A 15,363-nucleotide genomic window follows, 5' to 3' on the forward strand; every position below is an offset into this window, starting at 1 on the left:
ATGCACTCGAATGGAGGCGTATGCTAGACCCACTGTGAAAAGAGTATGGAGGTATTCCAGAAGATGTGTTATTGTTGTAGAGAAGGGGTCTAGATTCTTCGGTCTGCACCATTCTGAGTAACGATGCCATTTCCCGGCATAGTTATGCCTGGTGGACGGTTTTCTGTATTCAATGAGAACATCCTCAAGTTGAGCTGAGAGTCCTAGGTAATTTAGTACGTGCCTTTCAATCTCCGTGCTGTCAGATGAAGGGATTGATGCATTGGATGAAGAAGGGATCCCCCTCCTGAGTTAGAAGTTGGGGATGGTTTTCCAGTAGAATTGGAAAATGAAGACTGAAGAGAGACCCCTGTGGCAGAGAATATCATGGCATGCTGGGCATGCTCAGTGGCCTCACAGGGCCAGTCAAAAGTTTCTAGAAACTTTGACAGAAAGTTTTCCGCAATAGGGCTCCATCAATGATGTCACCCATATGTGAGGACTAGCATCCTGCTTGCCCTGGGATAATAATTATTTCCGGAGTGTCGTACGGTGTGCGCACAAAGGATCGCGAACAAAGGGGCACCATGCCGGCTTAGTCGGGTCCTTCTCAGCCTCGGATAGGCTGGTTACATCGGGTGGGTGGGCCTTCCGGTCTGGCGATCGGGTGCGGATTGAGGCGGCCGGCTGGAGATGGAGTCCTGCCTCTACTGGGCTGCGCCAGCCACGTGAGCCCAGGAGGCACAGAATCCAGCCGGGAAAAAGAGGGCGCCCCTTTAGCAGAGCCCTGCTTTAAGGGCTAATGCCGGCTCAGTCGGGTCCTTCTCAGCGTTGGATAGGCCGGTTGTGTCGGGTGGGCGGGCCTTCCGGTCGGGCGGTCGGCTGCGGATCAAGGCGGCCGGCTGGAGATGGAGGGGGGGTCCTGCCTCTACTGGGTTGTGCCAGCCGCGTGAGCCCAGGAGGCAGAGAATCCAGCTGGGAGAAAGAGCCCTTAGACAATAGAGCAACAGGAACCCTCTTTCAAACACAGCAGTCTCCCCCACAACACTCACTAGCAACATTAGGGTTGTCTGCCTAACATGGATGCTTGAATTACATTTTTCTCTTTCTTTTTTCCTGAAGAAAACTTGAAAATAAGAAAAAATAAGAACATGCACTGAATGTGATGGAAATTTATCATGAAAAACCAAACAAAAAACAGCAATTTAGTTAAAGAGAGCAGTCTTGTGTGCTTTTTGATCAGCAGAAGAAATTCAGCTGAAGAGACTTGTGCGGGGCCAGGGCACAGGAACTCCTGCACATGCTCAGTAAGGTTTGCCTTGCTGAGCTTGAAGATAGCAGATCCATGCCAGTGCCCTTGGATGATGTCACCCACTTGTTTGGCCAATTTTTGTCCTGCTTGTCCATAGAGAATGTAATTTTCCCTTTATATTTCCCATGTACCTGAGCATATTCAACTTGTTCAATTTCATCCAGTTTTGCTTTGAGAGGTTTTAAGTGAAGCACAATATCTTCAGCTTCTTGCAGGCCTGTGAAGAATAAAAGCATGAAGATTCAATAACTTACAGTTTAATGTAATTGTTATTGAATTTTCAATAATTACACTAACTAGTCACAGCATATTGTCATGCACAGATAACAACTTGCTTATTATTTGAGCCAGTATAGCAAGTATAACTAGTGAGCCTCCCTCAGCCCAGCACACTACATTACATTGATTACAATTTTGAGCAACTCTGAATTTTAGCTCTTTAGTGTAGCATAAAGATACCTGTATTAACTTCATTATAAATATTCTGCAGAGCGGGCCAGTAGCTGCTCCTTGATTTTTCCAAAATCTCAGCTATTTTACTTACTTCAGGCTTCAATAGCTATAAAGTTAAAAATAAAAAAAAAGTATATTAACAATATCTGTAACAAAAGGAATCAAGTAAGACCACGTAGGAAAGTTAAATACCTGCTCATTAATACATTCCAGATTCAGCTGTCTGGAATTCCAGAAGTCCACCTCTACTTGTGGTAGAGGATTTAGTCCATCTAGAAGGGGCTGTGCTGAATCCTTGACTAGTATGTCTCTTACTTGATGAGACCAGTCTATGACGACAGTTTCTATGGCATGCAGTAATGAATTATCTACAGCAGGCGACGTTCTGAAAGAAAGACATGATCAACATCTAGGGCCATACCAAACTTCTGTCTCTTCGAATGCTTCTCTGCTTTATGCCTCTTCACAGAAAGAACAGTCTCTCCATAACACAAATTTACTTTTGGGAAAAGAGATTTCATCCAAACAGACACAGATTGGTTCAATAATGTCACTTGCGTTCTAACTCTAAAAAAAAAAACATTAAGCAACATAAAGGGCAATTTTTAGTAGCCACCTAGGTGCAAAGTCCACAGATACCTTTATAGCCACAGTAATTTTCAAAAAGCGGAAAACTACCTACATATTTTTTCTATGAAAATTCACTTACATGTACAAAAGTTCATATGGATTTTGCACTTCCTTCTTCTTCAGGCAGAAGAAAAAGAGAAAAATCATCATGTAGATTTGAAAATTCCAGTCTGCATGCATACTTCACTCCCTGGGAACGCATCTTTTTTGCCCAGCTGAAAATACACATGCTATGGAAGCCTGCATATAGATCTTTAGCCACTCTGAGGACAGCAACTTGCAAACAGGCCAATTTTCCTTGGTAAAATTGCACTCATAAAACACAAATGGGAATAGAATGCAACATTATTAGTTGATCTCATTCTTTAAGCAGCTCAGTAGCACAAGAATGAGAAAGCAGAGTTGCTTACCTGTAACAGGTGTTCTCACAGGATAGCAGGATGTTAGTCCTCACATATGGGTGACATCACAGGATGGAGCCCAATCACGGAACACTTTTGTCAAAGTTTCTAGAACTTTGACTGTTACCTACTGGGCATGCCCAGCATAGCACCAACCCTGCATCCAGCAGGGATCCCCCTTCAGTCTCGTCATATAGTAAAAAGTACGTACGAAAAATAAAATAAGAAAACGTAAACGAACCTAACTCCGCGAAGTGGCGGGCGGGTTTTGTGAGGACTAACATCCTGCTGTCCTGTGAGAACACCTGTTACAGGTAAGCAACTCTGCTTTCTCACAGGACAAGCAGGATAGTAGTCCTCACATATGGGTGAGTAGTGAGCTGAGAATGCCCGAGTAATACACCAAATGCACCCAAAAGACGTGCAACAGGCACAAAATAGGGGCAGAATTTGGTAAGGAGGGCATCCTAAAATCATGGACGGGTTGGTGGAAGGATGTTGGATAGTTAAACTGAAAACAAGTTGCGTAGAACAGACTGGCCAAAGATGAAATCTTGTCTGCCAGCCTTATCTAAGCAATAATGGGCTGTGACGGTATGGAGAGAAAGCAAAATTGCTTACCTTGTAATAGGTGTTATCCCAGGACAGCAGGATGTAGTCCTCACATATGGGTGACATCATCGATGGAGCCCTGACACGGAAAACTTCTGTCAAAGTTTCTAGAAACTTTTGACTAGCACACTGAGCCCACTGAGCATGCCCAGCATGCCATGATATTCTCAGCCACAGGGGTCTCCCTTCAGTCTCGTTTGTAGCAATGAGTGCGAGCGAAAAAATAAAATAAAACGTTTCGGACCCAACTCCGTGGGGTGGCGAGAGGGTTTCGTGAGGACTACATACTGCTGTCCTGGGATAACACCTATTACAAGGTAAGCAATTTAGCTTTATCCCAGGACAAGCAGGATGATAGTCCTCACATATGGGAGATTAGCAAGCTACAGGCTGACTCATATTTGTATGGACCAACAGCATACAACTTGTGAAATGGCACAACAACTGGAGTACTATTGGAAAAATGAGGCAGCCTGAAATCACAGCAGGTTAGATGTAGAAGGAGTTGGGACTATACTGGAAATAAGTTTTTTAAGACAGACTGTCCAAAGGCTGAATCTTGTCATCCTTCCTTGTCCAAACAGTAATGTGCTGCAAAGGTGTGAAGAGAACTCCAAGTTGCAGCTTTACAAATGTCAGCAATAGGCACTGAATGACAGTGTGCTACTGATGTTGACATAGCCCTTACCGAGTGTGCTTTTACTCGCCCCTGGAGAGGAATGCCTGCTTTTTTATAGCAGAATTCGATACAATCTGCTAACCAGTTGGAGAGAGTTTGTTTGCCCACTGCAACTCCTGGCTTATTTTTGTCAAAAGAAACAAAGAGTTGGGTGGATTTCCTATGGACTGCAGTGCAGTCTAGGTAAAATGCAAATGCATGTTTACAGTCCAAGGTGTGCAAAACTCTCTCGCCCTGGTGAGAATGAGGCCTTGGGAAAAAAGTGGGCAAGACTATGGATTGATTAAGATGAAAATCCGTTACCACCTTAGGTAGGAATTTGGGGTGAGTGCGAAGGACCACTTGGTCATGCAGGAACCTTGTGTAGGGTGAGTATGTGACAAACGCTTGTAACTCACTGACCCTCCTAGTAGATGTAATGGCTACAAGAAAAGGACTTTCCAGGTAAAAAATTTTACCTCACAGGAATGCAAAGGCTCAAACATAGATCACATGAGCCTTGCAAGCACTATGTTTAGGTCCCATTCTGTAACTGGTGGTCGAATGGGAGGATTAAGTTGAAGTAAGCCCTTCATAAACTGACTTACTAGGGGTTGCGCTGATATCAGTTTATCCCCTATTCCCTTGTTGTATGCTTCTATCGCACTTAGGTGTACCCGCACAGAGGATGTCTGGAGATCAGAATCCGAAAGGTGGCACAGGTAGTATAATAAAGAAGGAGTGGGGCAAGAGAAAGGGTCAAAACCGTTTTGCATACACCACTTGGTAAACCTGGTCCACTTAGAGTGGTAAGATTTATGTGTGGAAGGCTTTTGTGAAGCTACAAGAACTTTAGAGACTTGAGTTGAAAGATTAAGTGGTTGCAGAATTAAGCTTTCAACATCCAAGCTGTTAGGGCAAGAGTTGGCAGGGTGGGATGACGCAACTTGCCCTGATTCTGAGTTATGAGAGTGGGCGCTGTGCCCAGGTGAATCGGTTCTCTTATCGAGAAGTCGAGAAGTATGGGAAACCATACTTGTCGAGGCCAGTACAGGGCTATGAGGATCATTGACCTCTGTCCTGTTGTAGCTTCACGAGAGTTTTGGATATGAGCGGAATCAGACGATACGCATATAGAAGTCCTGTATTCCAGGGGTGAGCAAAGGCGTCCTTAAGGAATGTTTGTCGGCGTCCGTGGAGGGAGCAGAAACTTTCCACTTTGTGATTCAGTTTGAACGCAAAGAGGTCTATGGTTGGGTGACCCCAGCGTTGAAAGATTTTGCTCGCTACACCGGGATCCAGAGACCATTCGTGGGGATGGAAATGCCGACTGAGATCGTCTGCCAGGACGTTTTGTATGCCTGCCAGATAAGTTGCTCGGAGATGTATTGAGTGCTCGAGAGCCCAGGCCCAAATCTGTACTGCTTCTTGACAGAGCAGGTAAGAGCCCGTGCCTCCCCGTTTGTTTATGTACCACATTGCTACTGTGTTGTCTGTCTGTATCAGCACAGTCTTGTTTGAGAGGCAGTCTTTGAAGGCATAAAGGGCATAATGCATTGCTTGAAGTTCTAAGAAGTTTATCTGACACTTCATTAGAGCGTAGTCCACGTACCTTGTGTTTGAAGATTGTTGACGTGTGCTCCCCATCCCAAGTTGGAGGCATCCGTGGTCAAGATGATTTGCGGAGTTAATTGCTGGAATGGGAGACCAGCTCTCAAGGCAGTTTGATTTGTCCACCAGTGGAGCGAAAGGCATAATTGGTGGGTGACTTGATCTGTGTACGACAGTGGTTGGAAAGTTTGGAACCATTGAGATTTCAAAGTCCATTGAGTTCTTCGCATGGCTAACTTCGCCATAGGGGTAACATGTACGGTAAAGGCCATGTGTCCTAGTAGTACTAGAAGTTGATGGGCAGAGGTGAACTGGCAGTGGATTATAGAGTTTGCCAAGCGTGCTAGATTGTTGCACGGTCGTTTGGAAGAAAACCTTTTGCCACTGTGGTGTCGAGGTCTGCTCCGATGAACGGGAGGAGCTGAGATGGCTCGATGTGGGATTTTTGATAGTTGATTAGAAATCCCAGGGAGTGTAATAGTCTCTTTGTGTTTTTTTAAGGCAGACAGAGCTCCCTGCCTGGATGGACTCCTGATTAGCCAGTCGTCTAGGTAGGGAAAAACATGAATGCTGTTTTTTCTTAGATGTGCAGCAGCCACTGATAGACATTTTGTGAATACTCGAGGTGTAGAGCCGAGTCCAAATGGCAGGACTTGATACTGGTAATTATGTTTTCCCACGACAAATCGTAGGTACTTGTGATGTTGTGTGGAAATGGGTATGTGTGCATAAGCGTCTTGAAGATCTAGAGAACAGAGCCAATCTCCCCGTTGAAGCAAAGGAAGGATGGTTCCCAGGGATACCATCCGAAACTTTTCTTTTTGAAGAAATTTGTTGAGATTGCGGAGGTCTAATATAGGGCGAAGGCCGCCTGTTTTCTTTGTAATTAGGAAATAGCGGGAATAGAACCCTTTGCCTTGTTGAGACCGGGGAACTGGTTCAATAGCCCTGGTACTCAGCAGAGTTGAGAGTTCTACTTGAAGTTGAGATGTGATGACAGTGCTTGTCCAAAGCGGGATGGGTGGAAAATGCGGGGATATTGTTTTGAATTTGAGATGGTATCCCCGATTCAGTTTGGCTAATACCCATTGATCTTTGGTGATGAGGCTCCATTGGTGTTTGAAATGATGGAGTCGACCTCCTACAGGTAAATGGGGCATGGGATTGATGGAGAGGCTTCGGTTCTCTTGATGTATTTCAAAAACCAGCTGTTGGACCCTTTTGTGGATATGGCTGGGTTTTTGTCTGCTTTGGCTGGCGTGAACGTCCTCCTTGTGGTGGACAGTAGGAACGAGCTGAAGAAGCAGGTGGATAGTATCTCCTAGGCCTATAGAAGGGCCTTCTGGTATCCCTTCTGTTGGGCTTTCATATTGTAGAAGGTTGATCAGATGGTAATCTGGAGAGCTGATGGAGTGTCCTGAATTTTTTCTCCAAAGAGATTGTCTCCAGTACATGGGAGATCTGCTAGTCTCTCCTGGACTTCTAACCTGAGGTCTGAGGCCTTGAGCCAAGCCCACCTCCGTGCGCTGATTCCAGCTGCTGATAGACGGGCGGATGTTTCAAATGAGTCGTAGGCCACCCGTACTTTTTGTTTGCCGGATTCGAGGCCCTTGGCAATCAGATTGTTTACAATGTTTAGTGCCAGCTGCTGTTGGTGAGGAAGATTATCAGCAATATCTTGAACTTGTTTCCACAAGTTTCTTTGATATTGCATCATATATAGCTGGTATGTCGCAATCTTAGATACCAGCATGGATCCCTGAAAGACCTTTCTGCCTAATCCGTCTAAGAATTTCTGTTCCTTTCCTGGTGGGGCAGAAGAGTGTGGTTTTTGTTTCCTGGCTTTTTTCTGAGCCGATTCAACTACCATTGATGGTGTGGCAATTGTGGTTTCTGGAAACCTGGGGTATGTTGTACCAGGTATGTTGCATCTGTTCTCCTGTTTACAGCAGGTACAGAGCAAGGATGTTCCCATAAGCGATGCTGAAGTTCCAGAAGCACTTCATGAATGGGTATTGCCATCACCTTCTTTGGTGCATCAACAAATTGCAACACTTCAAGAGTTTTGTGTCTTGTATCTTCTTCAGTAAGCAATTCAAAGGGAATTGTATCTGCCATTTCTTGTATGAAATTTGCAAAGGACAGGTCCTCAGGAGGGGACTTCCTTCTCTCTTCTGGTGGAGAAGGTTCTGATTCTAAATCTTCTGTATCAGTGTCAGTATCTACATCCTCCCAAGGACTGTAATGAGATTGAAAATGTGATCCAGAGGGATCCAGTTTGTCTTTTGGAAGATGTTTTGTATTAAAGGCAGACTTGGATGGTTGAGTTGGAATCTGCTTTGGCATCGAAGAAGGGGGAAAAGGCATCGATGGGGAATCGAAAGGCATCGGTGGCCTCGATGGTAATTGATGGCCAGCATCGCCCGAAGGACCGGGTCATGAAGGCATCAATGGATCCAAGAGTGGCATCGAAGGTAATGTCAGTGCCCAGGGGTGTTGAAGACCCGATGGCCCCGGAAAGGAGTCCGAGTCCCTTCCATCGTCCTCCGATGAGCCTGGAATTGGAATCGAAGGAATCATCGGTGGATATGTAGGCATCGATGGTGTCGATGGTTGCATTGGGGGAGCCATCGGTGGCACTGGTGTCGGTGCTGGAAAAGCACAGATTAAGGCGTCAATTCTATTTAGCAGAGGTTGAAAGATCGACGGTTCTGGCGTCAGTTCCGGTGTCTGTGTTTGTACCAGTGCTGGCACTAAAGGAGGCTGGAATTTTTGAAAAACCTCGACGATCGCCTGTTGAACCATGAAAGTCACTTCTTCCCTGGAGTCTGAGACTAGGAATGATGGAGTCGACCTCCTACAGGTAAATGGGGCATGGGATTGATGGAGAGGCTTCTGTTCTCTTAATGTATTTCAAAATCCCAGGGAGAAATACATCCTAGGGATGTATTTCAAAATCCCACAGGAGAAGTTAAGACTGGCGCTACTGGCTGTTCCACGACTGAGCGTAGTGGCACAGTCTCTAACACCAATCCCGGTGGAGAGTGCCTTGGTATCTCAGGTACAGAGGGGCATGGCGGCTCTAGTATCCAGACACGCTTTGGCATCGGCTCAATGTCCTTCGGTGTCAATGCGGATGCCGTTTCTTCCGATGGAACAGAGACAGAACGATGTCAATGGCATCTCTTTTCACGATGTTCCCTAGTGGATGTCGAAGACGCTATTGAAGATCCGGATGGGGCCAGTGATGGTCGGTCATTGGCCTTTTTCTTTCCTCAATGTTTTTCAGCAGAGGGTGATAATTTCTTCAGTGACGATGTCGAAGATGACGATGGAGTGAGTTTTTAAACAGCTCCTCCATTTTATCCAAACGGGCATGCCTGCCCTTCGGTGTCATCTGGGCACAAGTTGTACAAGCTCGGACATCGTGGCCTGATCCCAGGCATAAAATGCAAACGTTATGCAAGTAGGTTATCGACATGGTTCGGGCACAGTTAGGACATTTTTTAAATCCCAAGGCCATGGTAAAAAAACAGGCCTGGTAACTGTCGATGACCTGCGGTACCGAAAAAAAGGGTGACAGGAATCGACAGAAAAGTTAGCCAAAAAGTACTCACCGAACAATGCGTCGAAGGGAGACCAGAGTAGATATTTTTTTGACTAAAAAGTTATATTTTCCATGTGGAAAAAGTGAATAAAAAACTCACAGAGCTCCTATCACGCGAGGCTTACAGCAACACGGAAAAAAAGAGAATGAAGGGAGACCCCCTGTGGCTGAGAATATCATGGCATGCTGGGCATGCTCAGTGGGCTCAGTGTGCCAGTCAAAAGTTTCTAGAAACTTTGACAGAAAGTTTTCCCGCAATAGTTTTTCGTGTCAGGGTAGGCCCATCTATATGGAATAACATCCCATCAGACCTCAGACTGGAACCATGTCTCTTAACATTTAGAAAAAAACTCAAGACGTGGCTTTTCCGCCAAGCCTTCTCAGATCCCCCAGATACACATTAGTCTGTCCTTATTCTCTACCTGAACGATGGACCTACCCCGTTGACTGAACGACGGACTCTGATACTTCAAAGCACATGGTGATTTAATCTGTTTTTTCTCACTACTGTATTATATTATATTCTTACCGTTGCTTTAACCTCTCTTTCCAGCTGATTAAGCTTCCAAGTTCTTATCCCTTGTTTGAATGTAACTTTTTGGTCTCTTCTACTTCATTTGCTTATTTATTCTAGTTGTCACTCCAGTTATTACCCTGTTCGATGTAAACCGATCCGATATGGTTTTTAACTATGAAGGTCGGTATAGAGAAGCGTTAAATAAATAAATAAATATGTGAGGACTATCATCCTGCTTGTCCTGAGATAACTCCAGGTAGCAGCCTTACAAATAACACGAAGCGGCACCAAACAGAGGTGTGCTACTGATGTCGCCATGGCCCTGATAGAGTGTGCTTTTACACGGTCTTGCAGTGGAATGCCTGCTTGCTGGTAGCAAAAAGAAATACAGTCCGCTAACCAGGAGGAGAGGGGCTGCTTTCCCACAGGATTTCCTAATTTGATTGTGTCGAAAGAAACAAACAATTGAGTGGATTTCCTGTGGGTCGACGTGCAGTCTAGATAAAAGGCTAGGGCACGTTTGCAGTGCAAAGAATGCAGAGCCTGTTCTCTTGGGTTAGAATGGGGCCTGGGAAAAAAGGTAGGCAGGATGATGGATTGATTAACATGAAATTCCGATACTACCTTCGGTAAAAACTTAGGGTAAGTGCGGAGCACTACCCTGTCATGCAGAATTTTAGTGTAAGGCGGGTAGGTAACTAGAGCCTGCAACTCACTAACTCTGCTAGCAAAGGTAATAGTGAGAAGAAAAACAACTTTCCAGGTGAGATAACGGAGATCACAAGAGTGAAGAGGCTCAAACGGAGGTTTCATAAGCCGCCCCAAAACTACTTTAAGGTCCCAAGCAGGGGCCGGAGGGCGCAGTGGAGGTTTTAAGTGGAGCAAGCCTCTCATGAAGCGTGTTGCTAAGGGTTGTGCCCTTATGAAACGCGGCTACCGCACGGACATGCACCCTGATGGAGGAGGTTTTCAGGCCTGACTCTGACAGGTGCCAGAGATAGTCCAGAAACCTCACCATGGAGCAGGTAAAGGGGTCTATGGACATGAAAGTGCACCAGACCGTAAACCTCTTCCATTTAGAACGATAAGACATTCTTGTGGAAGGCTTTCGTGAAGCTACCAGGACTTGGGACACTGACTCTGAAAGGTTAAGAGGTTGGAGTATTAACCTTTCAACATCCAGGCCGTCAGGGATAGGGCCTGGAGGTTGGGGTGGCGAAGGCACCCGTCGTTATGAGTTATGAGAAACGGATCGTTCCCCAGAGGAATGTGCTGGTGCACTGAGAGGTCCTGGAGGATCGGGAACCACACCTGGTGTGGCCAGTGAGGGCTATTAGAATTATCACACCCTTGTCCCTCCACAACTTCACGAGTGTCTTCGATATGAGTGGAAGTGGAGGGTACACATAGAGGAGACCGCTGGCCCATGAGAGGGCGAAAGCGTCCCTGGGTTGAGAGTGTGTTTGCGAATTAGAGAGCAGACGTTTTCTACTTTGCGGTTATGGAGTGACGCAAAGCGGTCTATGTGAGGATAACCCCAATGCTGGAATATTGTGTCCGATACCATGGGGTTGAGAGACCCCTCGTGCGGATGAAATGTGCGACTCAACTTGTCCGCCAACACATTGTCCACGCCAAGCAAGTAGGTGGCTTTGAGGCACATCAATGGGAAGGGCTTACGCCCATATCTGTGCAGCTTCCTGACACAGGAGGTAGGAGCCCATTCCCCCTTGCTTGTTGATATACACATCGCCACCTGATTGTCGGTTTGAATCAGGATGGCCTTGTTCGAAAGGTAATTCTGAAAAACCTTGAGGGCATATCTGATTGCCAGAAGCTCCAGGAAATTTATCTGGTGTTTGACTTCCTCTGGAGACCAGGTTCCCTGGGACTGTAGATCCCCGACATCAGCACCCCACCCTAGGTTGGAGGTGTCTGTCGTCAAGGTAATTTGAGGTTCTGGAGCCTGAAATGGAAGGCCTTGAAGTAGATTGGAGTGTTCTATCCACGAGGCGAGCGATAGGCAGAGCTGTGTGGTAACGTGAACAATGCTGGAGATTGGCTGACAAGCTTGAATCCACTGGGATTTTAAGGTCCACTGCATTACTCTCATGGCTAGGCGGGCCATCGGAGTGACATGCACCGCGGACGCCATGTGACCCAGCAGTATGAGGAAGTGACAAGCAGTTGAGGATACTCGAGTCTGTAAATGATGCAACAGGGAAGCCAGGGTAAAAGCATGATCCTGAGGAAGGAAGGCTTTCGCCTGTATGGTGTTTAGGTTGGCCCTTATAAAGGATAGGGTTTGGGATGGAACTATCTTGGATTTGGGATAGTTGATTAGAAACCCTAGGGAGATCAGGATATGGAGAGTGAGAAGCAAGGACATCAATGCGGCGTGTTGAATCGGAGCCCTTATCAACCAGTCGTCGAGATAAGGGTAGACATGGACACCCTGACTCCTGAGGAAGGCTGCCACCACCTCGAGACACTTGGTAAAAACTCGTGGAGTGGACGCTAGGCCGAATGGTAGAACACGCTACTATAAGCATGAGAATGAGTCTGTGTGTGTGAGAGAAAAGGACAGCATGTATGTGTATGATTGAAAGCCTGTGTGTGTAAGCCTGAAAAGATAGACAGCGTGTGTATAAATGTTTAATTAAGAGCCTATATAAGTGAGAGAGAAAAAGCATGTGTATATGTGAGCGATTGCGAACCAGTGTGAAAGAGAAAGGAGAAAGTTCCAAGCAAACCACCCCTCCTCCTGCTAATTCAAAACAATCTCAGGGCACCTGGATATCAAACATTCCCAGGTTTGCAGAGCAAAACATTTTTTGTATCCTTATTATTTTTCATTACTGGGTCTTTGTGTCTACTATTTTAAAATATTTTATTGGTATCTAGAAATTTTTGATATGAGTTTTTAATTATTGGATATTCCATTATTCCTCTGTTTTGAAAAAACAAGTTTGCTTACCGTAAACGTTGTTTCCGTAGATAGCAGGATGAATTAGCCATGCTGTCCTGGGATCTGTCAATCAGGTCCGGGAGGCGGAGCTTGATAAAGCAGAGGATAGAGTTTTGTACCCTCTGCGGCTGCGCGTGGTTTCCCGCGCAGGCAGTACAGATTCTCCTCAGTCTGTGATTAAGCAGTAGTAGATCTAACGATTAGTGATTGCCAGGGAGGTGGGTGGGTCAGCATGGCTAATTCATCCTGCTATCTACGGAAACAACGTTTACGGTAAGCAAACTTGTTTTTTCCCGTCGATAGCAGGGATGAATTAGCCATGCTGTCCTGGGAGTCGCTAGCTCCCGTCACGTTCAGTCTATGCTGTTTTTAAAACGTGAGACAGGTTGTGGCAATCACCTGGAGTAAGCTGATGCGGATTGTAGGATTGTTTGACCTAATTGTGTATCCGCTGCAGCTTGTTGATCTAAGCAATAATGTGCTGTGAAAGTATGTAGGGAAGTCCATGTTGCTGCCTTGCATATATCTATTGGTTGAATATTACGAAGGTGTGCCCACGTGGTGGATAGGGCCCGAACTTGATGTGTCTTTGGTTTGTGAAGCAATGGCACGTTTTGTTTGTTATAGCAGAACTGGATGCATTGTATTATCCAGCTGGAAATGGTCCGTTTCGTGACCGGAAGTCCTGTCCCCTTAGGGTCGAAGGAGAGAAATAGTTGCGATGGGCGTGATGGAGCCGCAGTTCTATTTCTATAGTAAGCTAATGCTCTTTTACAATCCAAGGTGTGTAATAACGCTTCTCGTTCATTGGTGTGTGGTTTTGGAAAGAAAGTTGGTAGATCAATGGTTTGATTAATATGAAACTGTGAAATAACCTTCGGCAAAAAGGAGGGATGCGTTCTCAGGACTACCTTTTGATGGAAGAATTGTAGATATGGTTCATAGTGGACTAATGCTTGAAGTTCACTAACACGCCTCGCTGAAGTAACTGCGACTAGAAATACCACCTTCCAGGTTAGGTATTTCAAGTGCGATGATTCTATGGGTTCGAATGGGGCATGCATCAGCTGTTCCAATACTATGTTGATGTTCCACGGAACCGCCGGTTTCTTGAACGGTGGTCTAATATGCAGTATCCCCTTGAGGAATCGAGCTAGAAGGGGATGAGCTGCTATGGTGACATTATTAACCGGTCTATGGTAGGCCGCAATAGCGCTTAAATGAACACGAATCGATGCCGTGGCTAAGCCAGTCTCATAGAGGGTATGCAGATAATCCAGCAATTGATGCGGTGAGCAATCCACTGGAGATATGCGATGTGATGCACACCACGAGGAATATCTTTTCCATTTGTAACTGTAATTCAGTCTAGTGGAGGGTTTCCTAGACTCTAGAAGTATGAGTTGTGCACTCTGTGATACCTGTTGTTGTGTTAGTAGCCACCGGTCAGTCTCCAGGCTGTCAAGTGAAGGGAGGAGTGCATCGGATGGAGCAGGGTCCCTTGATCCTGAAGGAGAAGGTCCGACCGATTCGGGAGTCGGATAGGGTCGTCCGTTGAGAGGCGAAGGAGGTAACTGTACCATGGTTGGCGCGGCCATGATGGGGCGATGAGTATCATCTGCGCTCTGTCCGTTATGCATTTTTGTATTGTCCTGGTGATGAGGGGAATTGGTGGAAAGGCGTAGAGTAGGCCTGTTGACCATGGAATCAGAAATGCATCTTGCGCTATTCTGAGTTTGCTTGGATGGATAGAACAAAACTTGGGAAGTTGCGTGTTGTGTTCCGTAGCAAAAAGGTCTATTGATGGAGTTCCCCATCTGTTGAATATTTGGAGCGTTACATCTGTATTGAGTGTCCACTCGTGGGGATGAAATATGCGACTCAATCTGTCCGCTCTTGTATTTGCTATACCTGGAAGATAAGTCGCTTGAAGATGTATGCTCTGCCGATGAGCAAGTTGAAAAATTTGCAATGTTTCTTTGCAGAGGGTCCAAGAGCCGGAACCCCCCTGTTTGTTGATATAGAACATTGCCACTTGATTGTCCGTATATACCATTAGTCTGCGGCCACGCAAGAATGTCTGGAATGCCTGTAGAGCCAGGCGAATGGCCCGGAGTTCCAGCAGGTTGATCTGTAGGGATTGTTCTGCTATGGACCATAGGCCCTGTGTTTCGTATACCTCTAGATGTGCTCCCCAACCCTTCCTGGACGCATCTGTTGTTAGAACTGTGTTGTGCATGGGTTGGCGAAATAGAGCCCCTTTGACTAACGTGGATGGAAGGAGCCACCACGAGATGTCTTTTTTCATTTCCTTGGTAAGGTTGATGGCCTGAGAGAGAGGTTGTGAGTGCTGTTTCCACTGCCGTTTGAGTCCCCACTGTAACCTTCTCATGTGTAACTTGGTATTTGGGACTAGGAAATTGGCTGCTGCCATGTGGCCGAGGACCACCAGCACCTGACGAGCCGATGTTATATGTTTTGTCTGTAAAGTCTGTAAAGTTGTCGCAATTGAATTTGTCTGTCCAACGGCAGGAACGCCCTGTGTTGCTTGGTGTCCAGATACGCTCCTATGAATTGGAGTCGTTGTGCTGGTTGTAACTGAGATTTTTGGAAGT

The 15,363-nt window shown here is 46.0% G+C and overlaps 1 protein-coding gene across 1 annotated transcript in view; it reads right to left on the reverse strand.

Annotated features, from left to right (window-relative positions):
* DNAH17 (dynein axonemal heavy chain 17) overlaps nt 1-15,363 on the reverse strand; it is a 1,486,981-nt gene that overhangs the window by 1,428,675 nt on the left and 42,943 nt on the right. The window contains exons 3-5 of the mRNA XM_029599137.1: nt 1,937-2,129; nt 1,751-1,850; nt 1,423-1,508 (exon numbers count right to left, since the gene is read on the reverse strand). Of these exons, the coding sequence (XP_029454997.1) occupies nt 1,423-1,508; nt 1,751-1,850; nt 1,937-2,129 (379 nt within the window). The remainder of the gene's footprint in view (nt 1-1,422; nt 1,509-1,750; nt 1,851-1,936; nt 2,130-15,363) is intronic.

This window comes from Rhinatrema bivittatum, chromosome 4 (genome assembly GCF_901001135.1).
Source record: "Rhinatrema bivittatum chromosome 4, aRhiBiv1.1, whole genome shotgun sequence".
Classification (NCBI taxonomy): domain Eukaryota; kingdom Metazoa; phylum Chordata; class Amphibia; order Gymnophiona; family Rhinatrematidae; genus Rhinatrema; species Rhinatrema bivittatum.